Genomic DNA, 22019 nt, shown 5'->3' on the forward strand with positions numbered 1-22019 from the left:
TGAAATTGATAGGTAAGTTTTTTAGGCCTTATAAGGAAAAGGTAGAGGAAGAGGGGAGACTCCACTTATTGGTTTAGAGAGTAGAGTGACAAAAAGCGCCCAAAGATCATGCATGGTTTTGTTCATGTAGCAAAAATCTATCTTCGTTGGTTCAGTACTCATCTTTACATTAGTCTAAAGAGGGGGAGGGAGGAGGGAGGGGGGAGATGTGCGTTATAAGCTCGATCGAGATAAGGGAGGGTTAAAGTGTTAAACTAAGAGTTGTAACCTAACTTACCATCCCCGGATTTTATTTCCCAGAACGTTTGCATCCGGGAATGAAAGGTTGAGTACTATCACACGTATTGAACACATTGACTGGCGAGCATGTGCTCCGAGAAAGTCATAAAAATGATAGAGAAACAAACAAAACGTGAATGCTCGTTGCAATAATAAGAGAGATGCTAGAACATCCATAAACATTCGCTTCTAACCCACTTACGTCACGAAAATATGATGCCAAGGGTACCGCAATCACTTGGATAAGTAGAAGAAACCCAAAGAAGCAGATAAGTTAAGAGTGAAGTTGTGACTTCCAAACTCCTTGGACCGCACCTGGAAATGAGGTGGAATCAATCCCGAAAGTGAGTAAAGCCTAGCGTTATCCAACAAAACAAAAACAAAGATCCATAGAGCAGTATTATACGATCTTAGTAGTAAAAGAACTATCAGTATGCATACCCATATAGCAGAGCTCGGAGTTTGCTCTTCAGACTTCATATATGGTTGTCAAAAAAGATATTAACACCTGCAGAGTCAGTCTATCCTTTGTCGGAAAGAGTATGCTAAGCAGCAAGTACTATAAAGACGGCAGCCGTCTTTATGACAGAGTTGGTGGAAGGAGTTTGAAATATACTTGTGACAGCCAGCACAACCTGTGATTAAGTTACATCCCTCATTCTTTTCTTGACGTTAACTTCTGGTCTCCTCCTTTCATGAAACTTCTGCATAATTATCTTGTCATGTGTTGATTCTATAGCATCGACACTGGACTTGTGTCCTGCATATTTGTTAATCAAAAAGTTTTTTGCTGCTTGTATTTCATCCTAAGAAGCTTCACCGCTGATTCCAAGCCTTTGTATGGGTCTCTTACATTGATTATGGGGAAAATATCTGTACAAAGAAGAAGAGTCAGATGCAACAATCTAATACAAATTGGATATTTTATTGCATTGATGCACAATCTAAGAGTGTGAGTCTAATTGCAAGGGCACAATAATTGTCAATTTGTCACCATAGTTTAATTTAGGTAAGTATTCCACTCCTTCATTTTCTTAATGTTAGCGTGTGCTTGATTGAACCGGCCGATAATTTTATATTAGAGTAAAGATGTTAATTTGTTGGGTTTCAATGCTCTTGCATTTATCACCGACATCTTTGGTGAATTTTTCGATGAATTATCGGTGTCCAAGAACAGATTGCATGCATATGCTTCCGATCGTACAAAAAATTGAGATGTACTCGTGACAATTCTTTATGCAATAGAACGAAATTCACAATCTTACAATGTTACACAAGTTAAAGAATAAATTTAATTAATGGCTGCGAACAAATTGGTGTTTCGAAACATTTAAATTGCAACACAAGAATTGCAAGTTGCAATTGGGTGTGCTTTCGAAGAAGGGTCAACTTGATTGCTTGTGGTCTGAAAATAAAATTGATGTACATATTGGTGGTTCTAGTAGGCAACAAAGTATGACTGAAGTCCAAAATATATTGTGACAAGTACACATGGACTTCAAGTCATGATTATCCGCAGAAATACTAGCAATTAATGATGGTATCAAATTGTGGAGCACTCCCCTTAGCCTCCGGCTGCAAATGTATCTTGTTTTGACTCCTCAAATGCTTCATCTCGGCACATACATTGGCAATGGCTTCTCAACCCTGTTGTCTGCATTTATATCTCAGAGGAAATTGTATGCCAGTAAATACATCTTAGTCTCTTCACTAAATTTGAAATGGTGTTTTGGTCCCTAGAAGGGATAACTACAAATACGATATATTTCCATGGCTGAAGTCTAAACATTGTTACAATATGTATAATAGTCGGGAACCAACCAAGATCGGTTGGAGAGCCAGTTCTACACCGCCTTTGAAAAGGAATCGCTTCACCTCCAAGTTTGGGCCTAGCAAGATCAATCCCTTTGTCTGGATTACCTAAATCATTATATATGGCGTAGTCATATATCCGATCCGAGTGCTTCCTCTCTCCTTGACCATCACCCCTGAGATCACTCAGTTCCTTTTCTCTTAATTCTTTAAGTCCAGCTGGTGTCTCAGAAGGTAGATATGGTTGCTCAAACCAAAAAAACAAAAGAAAGCTCAATAATTAATGAACACTCAATGTCATAAGTCGTAAGTGGTAATAGATCCTCAGGACCAACTTTTATATATTCCCCTAGCTACCTAAATCCATAATTTTGAAGGTCTCTCTTTCCCACATTATTGTAATATCTGAGGAAGAATATGTTGACCTTCAAGGACAAAATGTTTGACAACAACTAACTCTTTGCTTGACTCAAAGATTAAGACCAACTTAGTAACAAAAAAAAACCAAAAAAAAAAAAAGATTAAGACAAAATGGTTTCACTTTGAATTTTATTCAAGCGTCCACAAATTTTGACTTGTGCTTACAAATTCATAGGAAGTAAAGAAGGAAATTACCTTGTTAGAGAAAAATACCCTTTTTCCTAGATGATCTTTCCTTGATTGAACCCATGAATTACAAGAGAAATGAACTGGTTCACACACCAACCCTTCGATGACTATGCTCTCCAAGAAAAATTCCTTTTGGTGTTTATTAGTCACTGCAATGGCACTAGGTATTCCAAAATTGGAATCAATGAAGAATTTAGCCATACTCGTTCAACTCGAATATTCGACTTCTTCAACCAATCCTTCAACACTACTTCATTACTCTTCTTGGGTGTCTTTGATCCTTCATTGAACAAAAAACCATAATATTGAAATTTTCAGTAAAGCAGTCCTAGTACCAATTAAAAGAAATTGGAATGCCCATCAAAGAAAATGAATTAAAAGTACAAAAAGAGAACATTTCATTCAAGGGCATTGCAAATCTCATTAAAAAAATATCAACATATCATATCATTTAATCTGTACATATATCACAACCAAGACCCGGATGCCTCGGTCATGCATTTCGGTGTATTACTAAGGAATAAAATTTCATAGGACAAAACATTTCAAGAGTAACATATAGCATTTCCCGTTAATCTGTAACAATGATACATCAAACGTTCATTCTAGACAAAAGAACTACATTTAAATTTCGTTAAGTAAAGAATAAGTAACCTGCAGTATGTCTCCAATCAGAAGAACGCTTCTCGCAATTTTTACGGGCATCTCCAGTTTGGGTTCAGATTCACTAAGTGGAGAAAAATAATGATCGACCATCTCTCTCATAACTTTGTCCAAACATGAAGGATCCCACTGCATATATAACACCACAAGGATGTTGTACTCAAAACTGCAATCACCACTTACATGGAATACATGTGATACGGAGAAAATATGAGCAAAGCAGTTCTAAAGTCGTACTCACTTACTTGGGAGGGTCATAATAGTTTGAACTATCAATATTTGTTGGGGTAGTAAAGAAAAAAAAAATCAGTGAAAAACAGAATATTCTTACAACTCTAAAAATTCTTAAGACACTTGAGCTTTCTATAGTCCTGCTAATGTTAAGACAAAAATATTTGCGCTTTTCATTATCCTCTACTTGGGACTGCATCATTATGACTACTTATTCCCATCTCTTCCAAGCAAGGAGCTCTAGTTCAGATTCAAAGTAGGCATGTCTTCTTCATGTAAAGTTACCCATGCTTAAATCCCATCACCAATCTTTGTATCCATAACCACAATAAAATTCTCATGAAGCAGACTAAGGACTGACCCATATGGGATTTTACCACTCAAAAAAATCCACTTCATAGTAAGGGCACCTACACCAACCACTAAATGATGAGACCAATGGCTCTGCATCACAGTATGCACCAAGCTGTTCTCTAAAACAATTAGGAAAAAAAAACTCTAAGATCAGGTTGTGCTTTCTTTATATATTTAGCTTCAATCTTCTTGATAGACTCCTTCAGACATTGCAACTCTGCAGTCACAATGAGATAACCAAAAGAATGCTGAGACAATGGTGGACTCATCCTATTACGCAACTTCACAAGTACACTTGTCATAACTAATTGTATTGTCGGTCCAGGTCGTGACTTAGCCAGGTTAGTGATATATCGCAATAAGAGTGTCATCACTGCCTCCATACACATGCATTGGACTAATCATGTATAACTCACTGGCGGAATCAATTTTAAGAGCAGCTAAGCCAACACGTCAAATACAAAACTCTTACTGACAACTTCTTGATTGCGCTTCCAGTGTGAGGTACCCATAAAGAGGGCATTTCTCTAGGAGGGAAGAGCCACTCTTATCGAATTCAACATCGGAGACACAATGGTTTTATCATACACGTGACAATTGGCTGCTCACGTATTGGTTACAGTATTAAGAATTGCTACATTAGCAACCTTATGTGATATAGGTGATTACACGCTGCAATCACCATTCCACCAAATAATCAAATGTGGTAACTTGAATAGCAAATAACTCCATGCCAATTCAATACAGTGGTTCAATTCATTGACTTTTGGACTGCTAAGATTTAAGCATGCCCGCACTCATTAACATGTATTAGGTGGACATGTCCTAGTGCTATTAAACTTCATGATTTTCCAATGAGCTCCTGCAATTGAAGTTAAAATAAAGTTTAAGGTACCAAATGACTGAAATTATAAACAAACCTTGAAGCATTGGCGAAGTAAGAACCAAGCTGTCATTCCCTTTAGCATGACAGAAGCGCCAACAATAGGATCTATAGAAGATGGGACAGACACCACGGCACCTGCAGGAAGGATCTGTTCTTCAGTGTATGAACCCATTGGATTTCCCCCATAAGCAACAACATCTCCAACACTCCTTCCAGTTAATCCAGGACCAACGGCTGTCATCGTCTCAACTGCTTCTCTGCCTGATTAAGGGAAGAGAAAGACATGTCAACAATTTAATCTCACCCTACACTTTCATTTGTTTTTTATTGTTTTTGCAGCAGACGCATAGTAATCCTTGGATCCTCAAATTTGTTAATACTTGCCATACATTTGTTTTCTCATCAATCAAATAATTCACACAAATAAAAAACAACTAATTATAATGAAAAAAAGCACAATACCAAAATCAGTATAGTAAGCTGCAATTGCCCAGAAAATGTAATTGAATGTCATAACTACAAACAACAAAAATGAATAATTGAACAATGAACCATACCTAGCAAATACAGGTTTCACTTTGTTACTCTACAATCTGCAAAGCGGTCCTGCAAAAGATAACCAAATTAAACCATGACACCACCACTCAAAACCCAAATTTGCAATGCATATCCCCCGAGTCATCAAACTAATACCCATATAATTTAAGAAAAGTGACAGAACTCATAGAATACCGCATCAAATGATTCATAGAATACCCCCAAATAATCATTTATGCCAACCAAATGAAATCCCCATTACTGAATTCAATAAACCCAATCTAAAAGCACAAAACTCAATATAATTCACATCATCCACGATACCAACTTTGCGTCTTTCCAATACCCAAATACATTTGCCTTAAAACCCACACCAAAATAATCAAAGTTAACAAATCAAAATTTACCAAATTAAAGAGTTTTTTTTTTTGTTGTTGTAATTATGGCTTGTGAAAAATTTAACAAATTCCATTCAATACTATAAAAGTGATGGTCTAGATAATTAAATTGCAGTACGCGATCAATGAAGAGTAGACTAATCTCTAATAAAAAGACAGGGGAAGATATAGTTCTCCAAAAATTAAAGCATGGAGCAAAGTTATCTAGTCCAAGACGTGAGCGTTGAAATGTTAAATGCACACACCACACTAAACAGTGTCAGATACATGGAGAGTTAAAGTAGAAAGTTACAAAGCAAATTAAATCTAACTTTATACCGGGAATGAAATCTAAACTCATTTCAGATGATAGTTTATGTCTTTACAAATCTCTCTTTAATCGAAATGTCCCATTCCTAGTACGGACATTGAGCCCGTTAATAGATCATCTTCTCTCCATCATTGCGCCGCTCAGACTTTTGCACCCAGGAATGACTGAAAACAAAGACAAATGAAAGCAAAATAACATTCAATAAACAGATCGTGATTATATTTGTTATAGAAGGAAGAATGGTTTGTTAACAGTCAAAGAACATACACAGTTTCTTTGAATATATTTGCAAATAACAATATGATGAGAAACTTGAAGAATCAGAGTAGTATTGGTTCCAAAGCACGATTCACAATCTTACCAATAATGAGAAGGAACAAAACCAATAATAGAAAATAATGATGTGGTTTCTACTCCATTATGATGAGTGAGGGATAAAGACATGGGAAGGTTTTTGAGATGGGATATGTGGGTTCCTCTACATGAATCTCTTTTGAACTCATTTTGTCTCGTTCATCAAGATTCTTCAGAACTCAAGAATGAATATATTCTTTTAAGCTTTCATTACAACATTGATGTGAGGTTCACCGAATTGTCAAAACAACCATCAATGTCTTCAGTAATATTCAAAGAGAACCCTCTTTTTCGACAATTAACCCAATTCGCATCCATCTGGTAAAGAAACAACTGATTTTATCGATTTCAAGGAGAGTGGCTTTTTCAGGGGATTTGCAAGCAAAGAGTTGGGAAAAAGTTTCAAATCCTCTCTTTTACCGTTTTGCGAGTGAGACGAGAGAAGAGTCGAGATTGAAACGGAAAGGTAAGGTTTTCGTGTATTTATTTGTGGTAATTAAAGTCTTAGTTTATTAAATAACACAATTATTGCTAATTAAATGGCATTAATAGTAATGCGTACAAATGAGAATGGCGTGGATTTGGTTTTCTAATATACTCCCACATGAAAAGACTGATTGGCCCTATTTAAAAGTATTAATCAATTGTTTTATTTAAAGACAATATCGGTACTGAAAATTTATAAACACGTAAAAAGACAAAGTAGTCCTCATTAATAAATATCTAGACATTTGATTTTATTATTCATCAATGATATTATGCGTCAGAAAAAGTCCCGGATGAATTTAAGAGGCCACGATCATTATAGGCTATACTAGTAGTAGATATATATATATATAGGGACAGGCTATCTTGACAGCTTATCTTGCCAGCCCATTACCACCGTTTGATCTCATCTAATCCAACGATTAGATTATGTTCTCAAACAACAAAGTAATGAACGGGGGCAGACTGGTCTTTTAGCATCAAATGACCCAAAAAAAAAACCCGAAGCTTTTTCCTCTCCCTCTACTTCTCTCCTTCTTCCCCTCTCTCTTCTCCAGCAAAAAAGTTATATCTTGAAGAAGACATGAACAAAACTCCCTCTCTCTAAAAGTAAAAATTGGAGAAAAGACACGCTATGCTCACCTCTCTAAAAGCTTTTGGTCCATTATTCTTTTGCTGCTAAACGCCATTAAAGCCCCATTTTGTTGCCGCTCTATCTCTAGACAAATATTGATTTTTTTTAATCTAGAATTAGATGGACCAAAAAAATTTGGATTTTTTGGGTGTTGATCTCATGGAGTTGTGGACATGCTCATGCACATGATTTTCATGGAATTTCGGGTGTCAAGACTTATGAAGCTTGATTCCAAAGGGTGTTAATTGAATCCTTGTGTACAGAGCTTTGAATTCATATTTTAATGTCTTGTTCAATTTTGGCAATTCCAATTACAGCATCCTCATTCCATTTTGTATAGATAAATTCAACAGTACACAACCAAAAATCAAACCCAAAAATAAAGGTATAAAAAAAAAAAAACATTGAATAGAACAAAGGACTTGAGTTTCTGTGGAGTTGGAAGTCAGTTGGTCATCTCCAAGACTCCAATTCTTGGTGAGGAAGAAGAGAGTCGAGAATAGAAGGAAGAGTAGTCGGTTTATTTGGAATTAATTAAGATAGAAAATCAAATGACCAGTTTGCCCTTGTTCTTTTCCTTTTCTATTTGGGAGCCTGATCTAGTCATTGGATTAGATGAGATCAAACGGTGGTAATGGGCTGGCAAGATAAGCTGTCAAGATAGCCTGCTCTATATATATATATATATATATATGACCAGTTTGCCCTTGTTCTTTTCCTTTTCTATTTGGGAGCCTGATCTAGTCATTGGATTAGATGAGATCAAACGGTGGTAATGGGCTGGCAAGATAAGCTGTCAAGATAGCCTGCCCTATATATATATATATATATATACATGGCTACGTCGACATACATAATTGACATACGGAAATGACATACGCAATCCTACCTACCTACATAATGAACTAAAAGCTGATTTTTTGGGGATGTGATCTCCACAACATGGAGATCATCTCCACAAAAAATAAGATCATTTGAACATGTCAAACCCTACCAAAAGTTCAATTCAAATTAGAAATTTATCTGACGGTCTATAATTTTAAACACATTTTTGACAAGACTAGAGACATCCAATTGAGCTAATTTTTTGTGGAAATACTATCCATGGTAGGTAAGTCATCATTACCGAAACTCAGCCCTTAGTTCAATATATGTGCAAATCTGCTTTTGGAATGTGTTTCATTTCAATTCTGTATGTCGACGTAGTGAGCCCGATTGGATCCACAATATATATATACACGGATCTTAGAAGTACATACTTATTTTAAGTTAAAATAAGTACGTAAGTAAAACTTCACCTAGAAAATGAATTCAAACCCAATTTATTGTGGATATCATCTACTCAATATAAAGACCATCTCCACAAAATTTCAACTCATTTGGAAACTTCTAACCTAGATAAAAATTGTTGTCATCTTTGAAAAGAAATCTAACGGTCCAAAAAATACCTTGACAGCCCTAGTTGACATATTATCTTGACAACCCACCACATCCAATAGATTATAGCCGATCCAACACCTAGATCTTGAGCTAATTTAACAAAGAAATCAAAGAGGGTAACTTAGTCATTTGACTTCTATTCACAATAAAAAAAAGGCACAAAAAACCCCAATCTTCTTCTTCCCACTCCATCACATTCTCTCCTCTAAGCTCTCTTATTCAACCTCCATTCGATTCGAAACTCAATCTCTCTTGAATCTTATCGTCTCTCAATCGGATTTTGATTTGAAATTATTGTTACCATTTCTCAATTTGATAGTTATGACATGGTTGGTCAGGTTATGGCTTACTATGTCTAGTGCAATATTTTGATTACTCTTATATCTTCTATCACATATTCTCTTATCATTGCCTAATTCATGTTTGTCATTTCACCCAATAAATTGTCCATATATACTTAGTTCCTCTTATGGAGATTTTAACTATGAACTATGGTCGTGCTTTGAACAAAAGCTTGGTGTCAAATTTATTTGTTTAATTTCTCAGGTCGATCTAAAAAGGTTGTGGAAACCAAATTCAAGTTTATGTAACAAGCAAATTGTAGCAACCATTCAATAAAAATGTGGTATGGATTGTTCACACAAGTTCAGCCAAAAAGGCATTGGTTAATTAACTTCACTTGGAACTTCAACAAATCTAGAACTAACAACCATAAATTCCATTTCAATTAAACCAAGAAAATAATCTCAATTTAATTGGTGTTGAGATAGATAGAAATATATTTTTTTTTGTTTTTTAAATAATCATTCTACCTAAAAAAACCCCACAAATCAACCCAATTTTTATTAGAGATTACCAAATGATTGGAGTTTTTCGTCTAATAAGTAGCAAAAAAAAAGTTGGCACTTTAGTAGGGGAGAGTTTGAATTGAGATGAGAATTCAATCTAATCTCAGTGAGGAGTTCGTCTGGTTTTTCTTGGTCTGGGTCGGGGATTAATTTTGGATTTTGGTTGAGGTTAGATAGGAAAGTTCCTATTTTACCCTGCTCTACTTATTTGCTAAAAGAGAACAAGATGTCAGCGTTGATTTAGTGATATATGAATGGTTAGGATCGGCTGTCAAGATAATATGTCAACGGGGGCTGTCAAGGTAGCCATCTCCTTATATATATAATTTCCAGACAATATTTAAAACAATTATATTCAATTATCTGGAAACCCGGGGTGAAACAAAACCTAAAACCCTGTTATCAAACACGATATATACAAAACTGAAATCAAAAGAAAACTAAAAGGAACAATCCTTAAATCACATTATTAAACTACAAAGAAACTAACCAACTCTATTACATCTGTCTAAAAACAAAATCGTACCCTTCAAAAAATCTTAAACCAGAACACTCCAATAGCAACTCTAAATCACGTGTCCTTATCCACTGCACTCCACCATTTATGTGATAGGGTTATATACTAAAAGCATTACTTTTGTATTAACTCTAATTCTTTATATTTTGAATGAGAATCATATGGGCAGATGTTATGCATATTATATATGTTATTAGTTATATGCATGTGTCTAATACTTTATGTTGTAGATGATATAGTGTGGACACACAGAAGATCATATCATCAGTACCTTATAAAGTATAAGTAATCGTTCACAACCTAGATGGATTTGGACAAACCATTGGTATGGTTGTAGTATAATCTGGTATTAGTCTATCTTGACTATAGGATTACACTAGTACACTTTGTGTGTATTGAACAGGACCAAGTGAGGTTGTTTCTCCTTATACTGACTATATAAGAGAACAAACGCCTCTGTTATTATGGATGCTTGTCCTCCTAATCCGGATATAATAACGAGCACTTACATGCATTGTACATCACTTTAAATCATCAATGAGTGAGATTCATTTGTGAATCAACAAACTCGATGGATTGGGTAATGACATTGTATGTAAGGTGTGTTGTTGATTATAGAAGGAATCCGTGTCCCGCAAAATGTCGGGTTGATGATGTCCCATTGAGGAGCTCAAAAAGATTGTCATGTAAACCCTGCAGGTGGATTTATTCCGACATGACAATGAGGTTGAGTGGTACTACTCAAGGACATAAGAAGTTGATTAATGTAGTTATCAGTAACTTGACTTAATCAATAAACATTCGATATCTTAAACACGGGGAGATCAACGAGCATATAATATGGAGCCCATAAACGCTAACACGTAAGTTGAGATTAGGGTGGTAGTGCAACAATGGCCTTTAGTGGAATAAGTCATTTGTTGACGGACTTGGGCCGTGTGTTCGGGGCGAACATGGGAAGCCCAAGCCCGTTAGGAGGCCCAACCCTAATTTCACCTCATGGTCCCTATTGTAGCCTATAAATAGAATACTTTCTCTCTGGCCGAAATTCACTATTCATTGTTCTGAAAAAGAGGTAAGAAAAGTAGATCTGAATTCGTTTCTGATCTTGAGAGAAAGAAGAGGATTGGTAGATCGTTGCCCACACAACGTCCAATCTGTTCTAAAGGAATACAACAGAAGATCAAGAGGTTGATTGTTGATTCGGATTCATAAAGCTTGGATTCTCAGAGTTATCAAAACTAGATCTAAAAGGTATGTTCTCTATCACAAATCGTGAGAACCCATTGATTCCGCTGCACGTGGTGTTCACGGTTTGTAGAGATATTTGCATTATGAATAACAGTTCCTACACTATGTTCCCAAGAACACACCCACATTGCAAAACAAAGAAAACATGGGTCAGCAAATTGAATTTGCTGGTATAAGTAGACTAACAACAAAATATATATAATAATCTTTCAAATTAATAAATATAACATTACCAACCATTTCAACTTGGAAGACAATATAGTTCCGTTTTCCAAAACGGCGTGTAGTTTCTTCCCAAGTAAGATTTCACCCCCAATATACAAATTCCAAGAATCTCATATAACAGTACTCATCATTCCCACTTTCCAAAATAACTCATAACATAAATACCACTTACATTTCATTTATTTAATGCACATATGATAACCTAATTAAATATGAGTTTGGTATACCTTATCTTTAAGCCAACACGTCGTCTTAGGGTAGGATATTTACGTCCCTGCAGAAAAGATTAATAGATCCTACCCTCTTGCAAAACAGAGTTAGACATCACAATAAAATGATTTATCTCAGCTAGTCAAATTTCGTTCATAACCAAACCTCATTTAAGACATTTAAGTCTAATTGATATAACCTGGTTCATCCCGCATATTCGAGGAATACCACTTATCATAATACCTATATCAAGGGTAGTCATTCATATGATATCATTATGTCATAAAGTTTTTGCATGCATAACCACAGATCTCAGACTATCACAAGTCATTAATATTTTCGTAATAACATATCAAGTTATAGTCATTTTGCAGTCACATAGAAATCATAATAATTTACTAATATTATTCACAGTCACACTTCACATCCATAACATCACACAATTCATATACTTTTACTTAAAAACCACGCGTCTACTTATGAGAACGGGGAAATATTACAACCAAGGAGTACATTCATCCCTTGTGAGTATCAACTCATACAAACCATGTCACACCCCAAATTTCCAGACAATATTTAAAACAATTATATTCAATTATCTGGAAACCCGGGGTGAAACAAAACCCCAAAACCCTGTTATCAAACACGATATATACAAAACTGGAATCAAAAGAAACCTAAAAGGAACAATCTTTAAATCACATTATTAAACTACAAAGAAACTAACCAACTCTATTACATCTGTCTCAAAACAAAACCGTACCCTTCAGAAAATCTTAAACCAGAAGACTCCAAGAGCAACTCCAAACCACGTGTCCTTATCCACTACACTCCACCATCTATGTTCCCAAGAACACACCCACGTTGCAAAACAAAGCAAACATGGGTCAGCAAATTGAATTTGCTGGTATGAGTAGACTAACAACAAAATATATATAATAGTCTTTCAAATTAATAAATATAACATTACCAACCATTTCAACTTGGAAGACAATATAGTTCTGTTTTCCAAAACGGGGTGTAGTTTCTTCCCAAGTAAGATTTCACCCCAATATACAAATTCCAAGAATCTCATATAACAGTACTCATCATTCCCACTTTCCAAAATAACTCACAACATAAATACCATTTACATTCTACTTATTAAATGCACATATGATAACCTTATTAAATATGAGTTTGGTATACCTTACCTTTAAGCCAACACGTCGTCTTAGGGTAGGATATTTACATCCCTATAGAAAAGATTAATAGATCCTACCCTCATGCAAAACAGAGTTAGACATCACAATAAAATGCTTTATCTCAACCAGTCAAATTTCCATTTATAACCAAACCTCATTTAAGACATTTAAGTCTAATTGATATAACCTAGTTCGTCCCGCATATTCGGGGAATACCACTTATCATAATACCTATATTAAGGGTAGTCATTCATATGACATCATTACGTCATAAAGTTTCTACGTGCATAACCATAGATCTCAGACTATCACAATTCATTAATATTTTCGGAATAATATATCACGTTATAGTCATTTTGCAGTCACATAGAAATCACAATCATTTACTAATATTATTCACAGTCACACTTCACATTCCATAATATCACACAATTCATATATTTTTACTTAAAAACCACTCGTCTACTTATGAGAACGGGGAAAATATCACACCCAATGAGTACATTCATCCCTTGTGAGTTTCAACTCATACAAACCACGTATATATTTCTCATAAGAAAACATATACATCATATGCAATAACTCCATCACACGAAAAATCAATATTTTTACTTTGCTTATTAATTATCTTGTTGACTCATTTATTCAAAGACACAGCCCAACCTTTAGTTCCTACTCCACGATTTGCACTACACACATTTGCCAAACCACACACATCCGTGTGCCTCACTCACACCAAGTACCACTACAAGACATATGTCCCAAGCGGGATATCGCCTCCAGAAAACATACTTTCATCTTGTAAACTCGTAACTTGTGAGTCACAGCCATCTCTGGGCTTTCCATACACATAATCACAAAGCCTCCTTTGGGCATAACAAAATATCAGGTCATTCATGGCACATTCAATGAATACCTTGGGTCATTCCCGCCACATTCAAAGAATACCCATCATAACACTAACGGGTCATTCATGGCACATTCAATGAATGCCCTGAGTCATTCTCGCCACATTCAAGGAATACCCAAACCTACATTCCCGTACATTCAAGGAATACGACCAACCCGCAAGGCGAATACCTTAGTACCTCTCTAGGGCAGTCCAAACTATTGGGTCATTCATGGCACATTCAATGAATACCCATCTATCACATGACATCACAAGTCATAATATCTCATTACCAAATCCTGAGGCATGGAGAGTTCTAAAGATGTGGGCGACACATTAAAATATTATTATCACTTATAATTATACTAGCATTACTCATGTCAAAATAGACCACACATGCAGAGAGCCATTTTCGCGCGTCAAGGCAAATCATGCACTTAAATATCATTGAATGTAAACAGACTTATAATCAAACAAACACAATTTATCTAACCACACTCATATATACAATATCGTAAACAAATAATTCATTATCCCAAATTCAAGTCTACACACACTAATGTCCAAAACATATCCACATATACTAAAGTCTATATTCATATACAACTTCTATCTCACACATATATATTTATGTAGTCTCAAAACAACAGTAATTTCTAACACAATCACATAGTTATCACACAAACTAATATATATATTATAGATATAGTGACTGCACCTGTACATAAGGCTGCCTACGTATCCATTCTTTTAAGATTAGAATCAAGCCTTACATAGCTCTTAACCAATTCTCCAAATATTTTAATAATCACGATAAAATAAAATATATAGATATATTTTCATTCCACACCAATATTTTCACAATAGTAAGAATATATCGAAAGTATAATAACCACTGACCATCTAATGCCATCATGTAACCACCAAACTATATCTATTTTAAACTTTAGCTAATTCTAACAACCTTGTTAATCCGTGCCTTGACAGACAACCCACCATTGGATCTGCCTAAAATTTGTTTATGTCATTTAACTGGATATCAAGAATCTATGGATTAAATTTGAGGTCAATCAGATAATAGGTTGACCTCCATCTAAACAGAAACAAAGGACTGCACCCATCAGTTTTCTGGTGTAGTTTATACTACGACTAGTCCCACTAATGGAAGCCTCGACAGATATCAAGCCATTGGATAAATCTAAAAATATAATATGGAAGACTAAATTGTGTCAGGAAACTATATATTAAATTTTATACATATCCGAGTACGGAAAGGTCACCATCTAAGAAGAAACAAAAGACAGCACACTGCAGTTTTTCTAGTGTAGAAACACTACGAACTGTCACGCTTATGCGCACCTCGACCAAAATCCAACCGTTGGATCTGTCTAACATTTTAATATCTCAGACTACAATGTGTCAGGAAACTACGGATTAAATTTCATACAAATCCGAGTATGGAAACGACACCATCTAAGCAGAAATAAAAGACTGCACACTGCAGTTTTTCTGGTGTAGAAACACTACGACCTGTCATGCTTATGCGCGCCTCGACATAAATCCAACCGTTGGATCTGTCTAAAATTTTAATATGTCAGACTACAATGTGTCAAGAAACTATGGATTCAATTTGAGAGACATCCGTGTATGGAAAGATCTCCATCTGAACAGAATTAAAATACTGCGCAGACAACTTTTCTAGAATGGTGTTTACTGTTAGCTGTTCATCTTCTTCACAAAACTCTATACAATTTATTAATGGTTTTATCCTCCCAATATACAATCCATATGATCACACATAACAAACAACATATCCTATTTCTATGGAAACAATAAAAGAAAGAAATATAACTCACCTTATTAAGTCTACAAGATGTAAACAACTTGAATATCAATAGTGCGGTGAGCCCAATACTTTGATTCCCTTTTTTTCTTTTCTTCCTCTTCCCCTTCTTTTTATTGGAGGCTAGGGTTTTGTTTTTGAATAATAATCTTTTTTACAGAGAAAATTCGCAGGTCTTCTTTATTCCCTGTTTTAAGTCTGTTTAAGTTAACCTATGGGCCTCTAATGGGTCTAAAAACACCCAAGGTCCATACCTATATGAATGGGTACATTTTAACAATGTTTTCAAGCCCAAAATGATTATAAAATACCCACATAAGTTCAAACAAACAATTCAAATAAAAACATGAACTTTTTAAAAAATCAACAATAGCTAAACAAATTCTAGAATAAGCTAGACTTCATAATATAATAGTTATTTTCAATCAAATAATGTAATTTATGTTGTTTAAAAATTGGGGTTGTTATAAACCACGTATATATTTCTCATAAGAAATCATATACACCATATGCAATAACTCCATCACACGTAAAAATCAATATTTTACTTTACTTATTAATTATCTTGTTGACTCATTTATTCAATGACACAGCTCAACATTTAGTTCCACGATTTGCACTACACACATTTGCCAAATCACACATATCCGTGTGCCTCACTCACACCGAGTACCACTACAAGACATATGTCCCAAGCGGGATATCGCCTCCAGGAAACATACTTTCATCTTGTAAACTCGTAACTTGTGAGTCACAGCCATCTCTGGGCATTCCATACACATAATCACAAAGCCTCCTTTGGGCATAACAAAATATCAGGTCATTCATGGCACATTCCATGAATACCTTGGGTCATTTCTGCCACATTCAAAGAATACCCATCATAATACTAACAGGTCATTCATGGCACATTCAATGAATATCTTAGGTCATTCTCGCCACATTCAAGGAATACCTATCATAACACTAACAAGTCATTCATGACACATTCAATATATACCTTGGGTCATTCCTGCTACATTCAAGGAATACCCACCTACATTCCCGTACATTCAAGGAATATAACCCACCCGCAAGGCAAATGCCTTAGTTCCTCTCTAAGACGGCTTTTTACATGATATCATTAGTCATAAACATTTCTTTTCATTTCTTTTTATCACAGAGGCGTGGACAGATCTAAAGATGTGGGCGACACATTAAATTTTCATCGGACATTTTTATACCAGATTTTAACACTCAAGAGTTCTCATTTATTATAATATTTTCATTACAAAACAAATATCGTCTCAAACAATAGAATCATTACTTAATATTCCAAATACAATAACTAATCAACTCACCTCATTATCAATTATATAAATCATAGATATCAAAAGGTTCAATCAGAAATAACGCATTAGTTAAATGTCTCATGAATATATTTTAAACAACTACAATCATGTACACAATTAAGTACTAACATTGTATATATATATATATATATATATATAGTTATCACAATAACTAATAACTAATAACTAATATATAATATAGTGGCTGCACTTTTACTCAAAGTTGCCTACGTATCCAAATATTTCAAGATTGGAATAAAGCCTTCGTAGTTCTTATCCGCCACATAGTCAATGTTGTAGTTTTTCCTACATTTATTCAAATGACATGTAACTTAAATATTTAGAAACTAGGGTATGTAGACATACTTTTTCATGTAAAATTCGAAGTCCCAACCTCAGCCCATCTAGAAAAAAAACTTATGTTGAAAATGGTAAAAATCCTAATATTTAGCAAACTAGATTTCTGACGAACTATCTTCCGAATGACACAATGCTTTCCACAGGTGTCCAAATGCATCGAGGATTTTCGATTTGAAAAGCTAACACACAGAACTTACTGTCTTATGTTTTACAAAAATACTCAATCTCATTCTAAATGTGCCAAAACTAGGCTCGAACACAGTACGCAGAAACTGATTTCTGACGCACTGTTTTCTGCCAGTCAAACTTCCCGACATCATAGCTGTCTCTACAGACCTCGGAATGCGTCGAGTCCAATTGGGTTGGAAAGAAGACTCAGAAAACTCACTCTTTCATGTTTTGGCGAGAATTTGAATCTGAGCCTAACTATGTGAAAACGTGGTTCGAAAACAGGCACAGATCCGGATTTCTGCAGTCAGAAAATTCTGACGTGCTAAATTCCGAACACCGTAACCATATACACAAACCTTGGAATGCGTTGAGGTCGATTGGGTTGAAAAGCAGACTTCCAGACCTTACTTTTTCATGTTTTACAAAAACTCTAACTCTCTCCCTAGCTTTATGCAATTTGCCCTATGCAGAAAACTATTTTCTGACAAATAGAATTTCTGAACAAAAAAATACTAACTCACTCTAGAATTTCTAGCGCCGACGCCCAACATAATAACTATACAATTCATCAATAATGGGTCACCTGCTAGCACCGACCAACCACCTAAAACTATTGGCTAGTCTATTAACAATATTATGGTGTACAATAACAATTTTGAAACAAGAGAAAATGAGAGAACAAGTAGGAGCCGGCCTTCTTGCTTGCTAATGGGAAGAGCGTTGGCTTCTTGAAGTGAAAATTCTAGTGTTATATTCATCCAATACATCTTCTGCATCATAGGCAATGTCTTTAAGTTGTTCCAACCAAAGTCATAGCAATTCGCTTTGTATATAAAAATCTAATTCTACAGCTGATACAGAACTAATAGTAATGTAAACTTAAAATAGAGTGACAGAACAGCTGCTTTGTCTTCATCCAAGAATTTCAAAAGAAACGGAAGTGCGAAAACAATCTACACAAGGTAAATCGTTGTTGAAGCTAACAACAATGAACAAAAAAAATACTTCCTGATCTAAGCGCATTTGATTTGGTTTAGTCTCGATCTACGAGTATTACTTTATGTCCATAAGTTTTAGATTATTCCTAAAACCATTATCAACCTCGACTAAAAGAAAGCTCCCAAGATTCCAATAATATAAGCTAGTTGGATGGAATACACAATTCATCTTTCTAAATACAGGAGTGGAGGTCATGGCCTTCAATATTCAATCCCTTAATTGTAGTAAACGTTCATATTCAAAAATTACAAACAACAACTAAAAGCTGTATCTATTAATTGCGAAATATAAAATTCTACTAAGTTAAATTCGGTTTGAACAAATCCATATAATTGTGAATACAGAAGATCATTTTCTCCTGAACACAAAAAAATATGAAACGAGGAACAAACAAAAACCTTACATATTTGACAGTAAAGTTTTTAAACAGTCATAAAAAATCTAGGTTCAGTGAAAAATAAAAATATCTACTCACCCGTGATACGCTCCTGCTATCAGCTATCTATCAGTAGATTTCCAGCAAGAATTCTCCCTTCTCCTTTATGTATAAAACTCTATTTGTTTCTTCTATGTGTAAAAACACACTCTCTCTACTGTTTAAAACTCTCCGTGTAAACTCCTGTGTAAACATTTTTTTTTTTCAAAAACCTTTTAAAAATAGGGAATGGGGTTTATCCTCTTTACCTTATTTCTTTCTAATATTTATCCTTTTATTTTATTTTATTTTATTTATTATTATTATTATTATTATTATTATTATTATTATTTATTGTAATAGGAAAATATTAAATAAAAACACGGGGTGTTATATATATATCAAAGACCATTAGTACTGAGTAGTGGAAAATGATCCCAGTGACCCACGTCAGCCTCCCTTTTTTCTTTGAGACTGACACATCAGATTTTTTATAAAAAAAGGAATTCTATGCCCTTTTTTGCCGATTTCAATTGTTTGTAGCCCAAAATAGTTAAAAACCTCTTTCTATACTCTTTTTTCAATTCTACAAAACACTCCCAACAAAAAAAAAAAAAAAATTCATCTATTCAAACCCTCTCTCTTATTCTTCTCTTCTTCCCTACTAAGCAAGAGTCACAATAGCCCCACTACTCCATCAAGCATGCATACTAAAGGCACCAATCATCTCTCGCCCACGTCTATGAATTAAAAGTTATAATCTGATTGTTTCTTACTATTATTTTTCTTTTTTTCATTTTGGCCATTCAAGAACTTTTTACAAAATTGAACAGAATGGAGAGCATAGCAGCAGATATGTTTGTAGGTAGGGAACGATTTGTGACTCTTCTGTTGATGAGGCTTATAGAGACCGTTATCCTATATCTTTCTAATGATCGAGCTTACGGGAAGATATTGAGGATGGTCAACGCCATGGGCCCTCTTGGACTTCAAATGTGTATTTTAAAATTGTTATTAGGTTGTTCTTTTCCAATTTCCTTTTTCGGCAAATAGTTTGACCTTTCTTCCAACATGTTGGATTCATGTGCAGTTCTATTTGGATATGAAATTTGTCTATCATTTTTCATCTCAAAGTCGTTACTCATCGCGACACTTGCATCAAGTTATCAATGATATAATATCGAGCTATGACAATATTTTCTTCGGGATGGATCAAGTCTTTGAAATCGGTGAGTTTGGTACTATCGGTTTGGCTTCAAAGTGGTGTCCCTCTTTAGATTCTTCTTTTCGATAAGGCCACTCTTCTTTGTGAGAGCATTACAAGAAAAGTCTTTCCACGCCGAGTCCTATTCGGGACATGAAGGAGTAGAAGATACACATTATGCTTACAGAGTTTGTGACTGACTCAGAAAAGAAATTCTTGCTCCACTTCGTCAAGTACTGGAATTACCAGAGATTTACATGGGTTCTAAGAAGTGGGACTTCCTTCCGTATAATTGAGTTGCCTCAATCGCAATGTCCAATTACAAGAAGCACTTTTTGAAACACGATGAAAACCGCTTCAATGAGTTCTTAGGCAAGGTTGAACGTGGAGAAGCAAAGATTGCGGCTGGAGCACTGTTTCCTCATGACATCATAAAGCACTTAAACAACGGGGAGAATGATGGTGGTCGTGTTGTAGAGCTACAGTGGAAGAGAATGGTAGATGACCTCTCAGAAAAAGGTAAATTGCAGAACTATATTGCTGTTTGTGATGTATCTGGAAGCATGAGTGGTGAGCCAATGGAGGTCTGTGTAGCTCTCGGTCTTTTGCTCTCTGAGCTGAGTGAACACCCATGGAATGGACAGGTAATAACCTTTAGTGAGAATCCAACCTTCCTTATAATCGAGTTGCCTCAATCGCAATGTCCAATTACAAGAAGCACTTTTTGAAACACGATGAAAACCGCTTCAATGAGTTCTTAGGCAAGGTTGAACGTGGAGAAGCAAAGATTGCGGCTGGAGCACTGTTTCCTCATGACATCATAAAGCGCTTAAACAACGGGAGAATGATGGTGGTCGTGTTGCAGAGCTGCAGTGGAAGAGAATGGTAGATGACCTCTCAGAAAAAGGTAAATTGCATAACTGTATTGTTGTTTGTGATGTATCTAGAAGCATGAGTGGTGAGCCAATGGAGGTCTGTGTAGCTCTCAGTCTTTTGCTCTCTGAGCTGAGTGAACACCCATGGAATGGACAGGTAATAACCTTTAGTGAGAATCCAAAGCTTCACAAGATTGAAGGAGGCAATTTGCATTCCAAGACTCAATTTATTCGAAGGATGGAAGCATGATATAACACAGATTTTCAGAAAGTTTCTGACTTGCTTTTACAAGTCGCAGTTGCTGGAAACTTGGATAAAGATAAGATGATTGAGAAAGTTTTTGTTTTCAGTGATATCGAGTTCGATAATGCCAGACGTCCATATGGTGGCCGTGGTGGGTAACCTGGGTGTACAACTGATGAATATACCTATGATGAAGTATATGCTAAAATGTGTATTGTTGAGAGCTAGAGATTTGTTTTATCTTTTTTAAAATTCTAGAAATGAAGTATTTAAACTAAGTATCTTTTTTCTCCCATCTATTCCTCTCTGATGCAGGTTGAATACTGGCTTAATAATCTTTGTGAAGAGTTGAGCGAACGAATTCAGTCTGAGTTGGATCAAAACAACAGGATCACTCACACACTTACACTCAATGCTAGAGTGTACAAGGATGTTATTTCTTTCTTTTAGACCCTTTCTT

The 22019-nt window shown here is 35.3% G+C and overlaps 1 protein-coding gene and 2 pseudogenes across 1 annotated transcript; 1 reads left to right on the forward strand and 2 right to left on the reverse strand.

Moving 5' to 3' along the window:
- Window positions 1-482: 482 nt before the first annotated feature.
- On the reverse strand, window positions 483-2901 carry LOC147509138 (uncharacterized; annotated as a pseudogene).
- LOC147509139 (uncharacterized) lies at window positions 2124-5446 on the reverse strand. The gene is made up of 4 exons (XM_086599195.1): window positions 5392-5446; window positions 4869-5095; window positions 3355-3492; window positions 2124-2980 (listed from the first exon to the last, which is right to left on the reverse strand). The coding sequence occupies exons 2-4, from the start codon at window positions 5073-5075 to the stop codon at window positions 2948-2950; spliced, it is 378 nt and encodes a 125-aa protein (XP_086455321.1). The 5' UTR covers window positions 5076-5095; window positions 5392-5446; the 3' UTR covers window positions 2124-2947.
- Window positions 5447-20443: 14997 nt separating this feature from the next.
- Window positions 20444-21718, forward strand: LOC147509140 (uncharacterized; annotated as a pseudogene).
- The last annotated feature ends 301 nt before the right edge of the window (window positions 21719-22019 follow it).

Source organism: Coptis chinensis, chromosome 3 (assembly GCF_015680905.1).
Source record: "Coptis chinensis isolate HL-2020 chromosome 3, ASM1568090v1, whole genome shotgun sequence".
Taxonomy (NCBI): Eukaryota; Viridiplantae; Streptophyta; class Magnoliopsida; order Ranunculales; family Ranunculaceae; genus Coptis; species Coptis chinensis.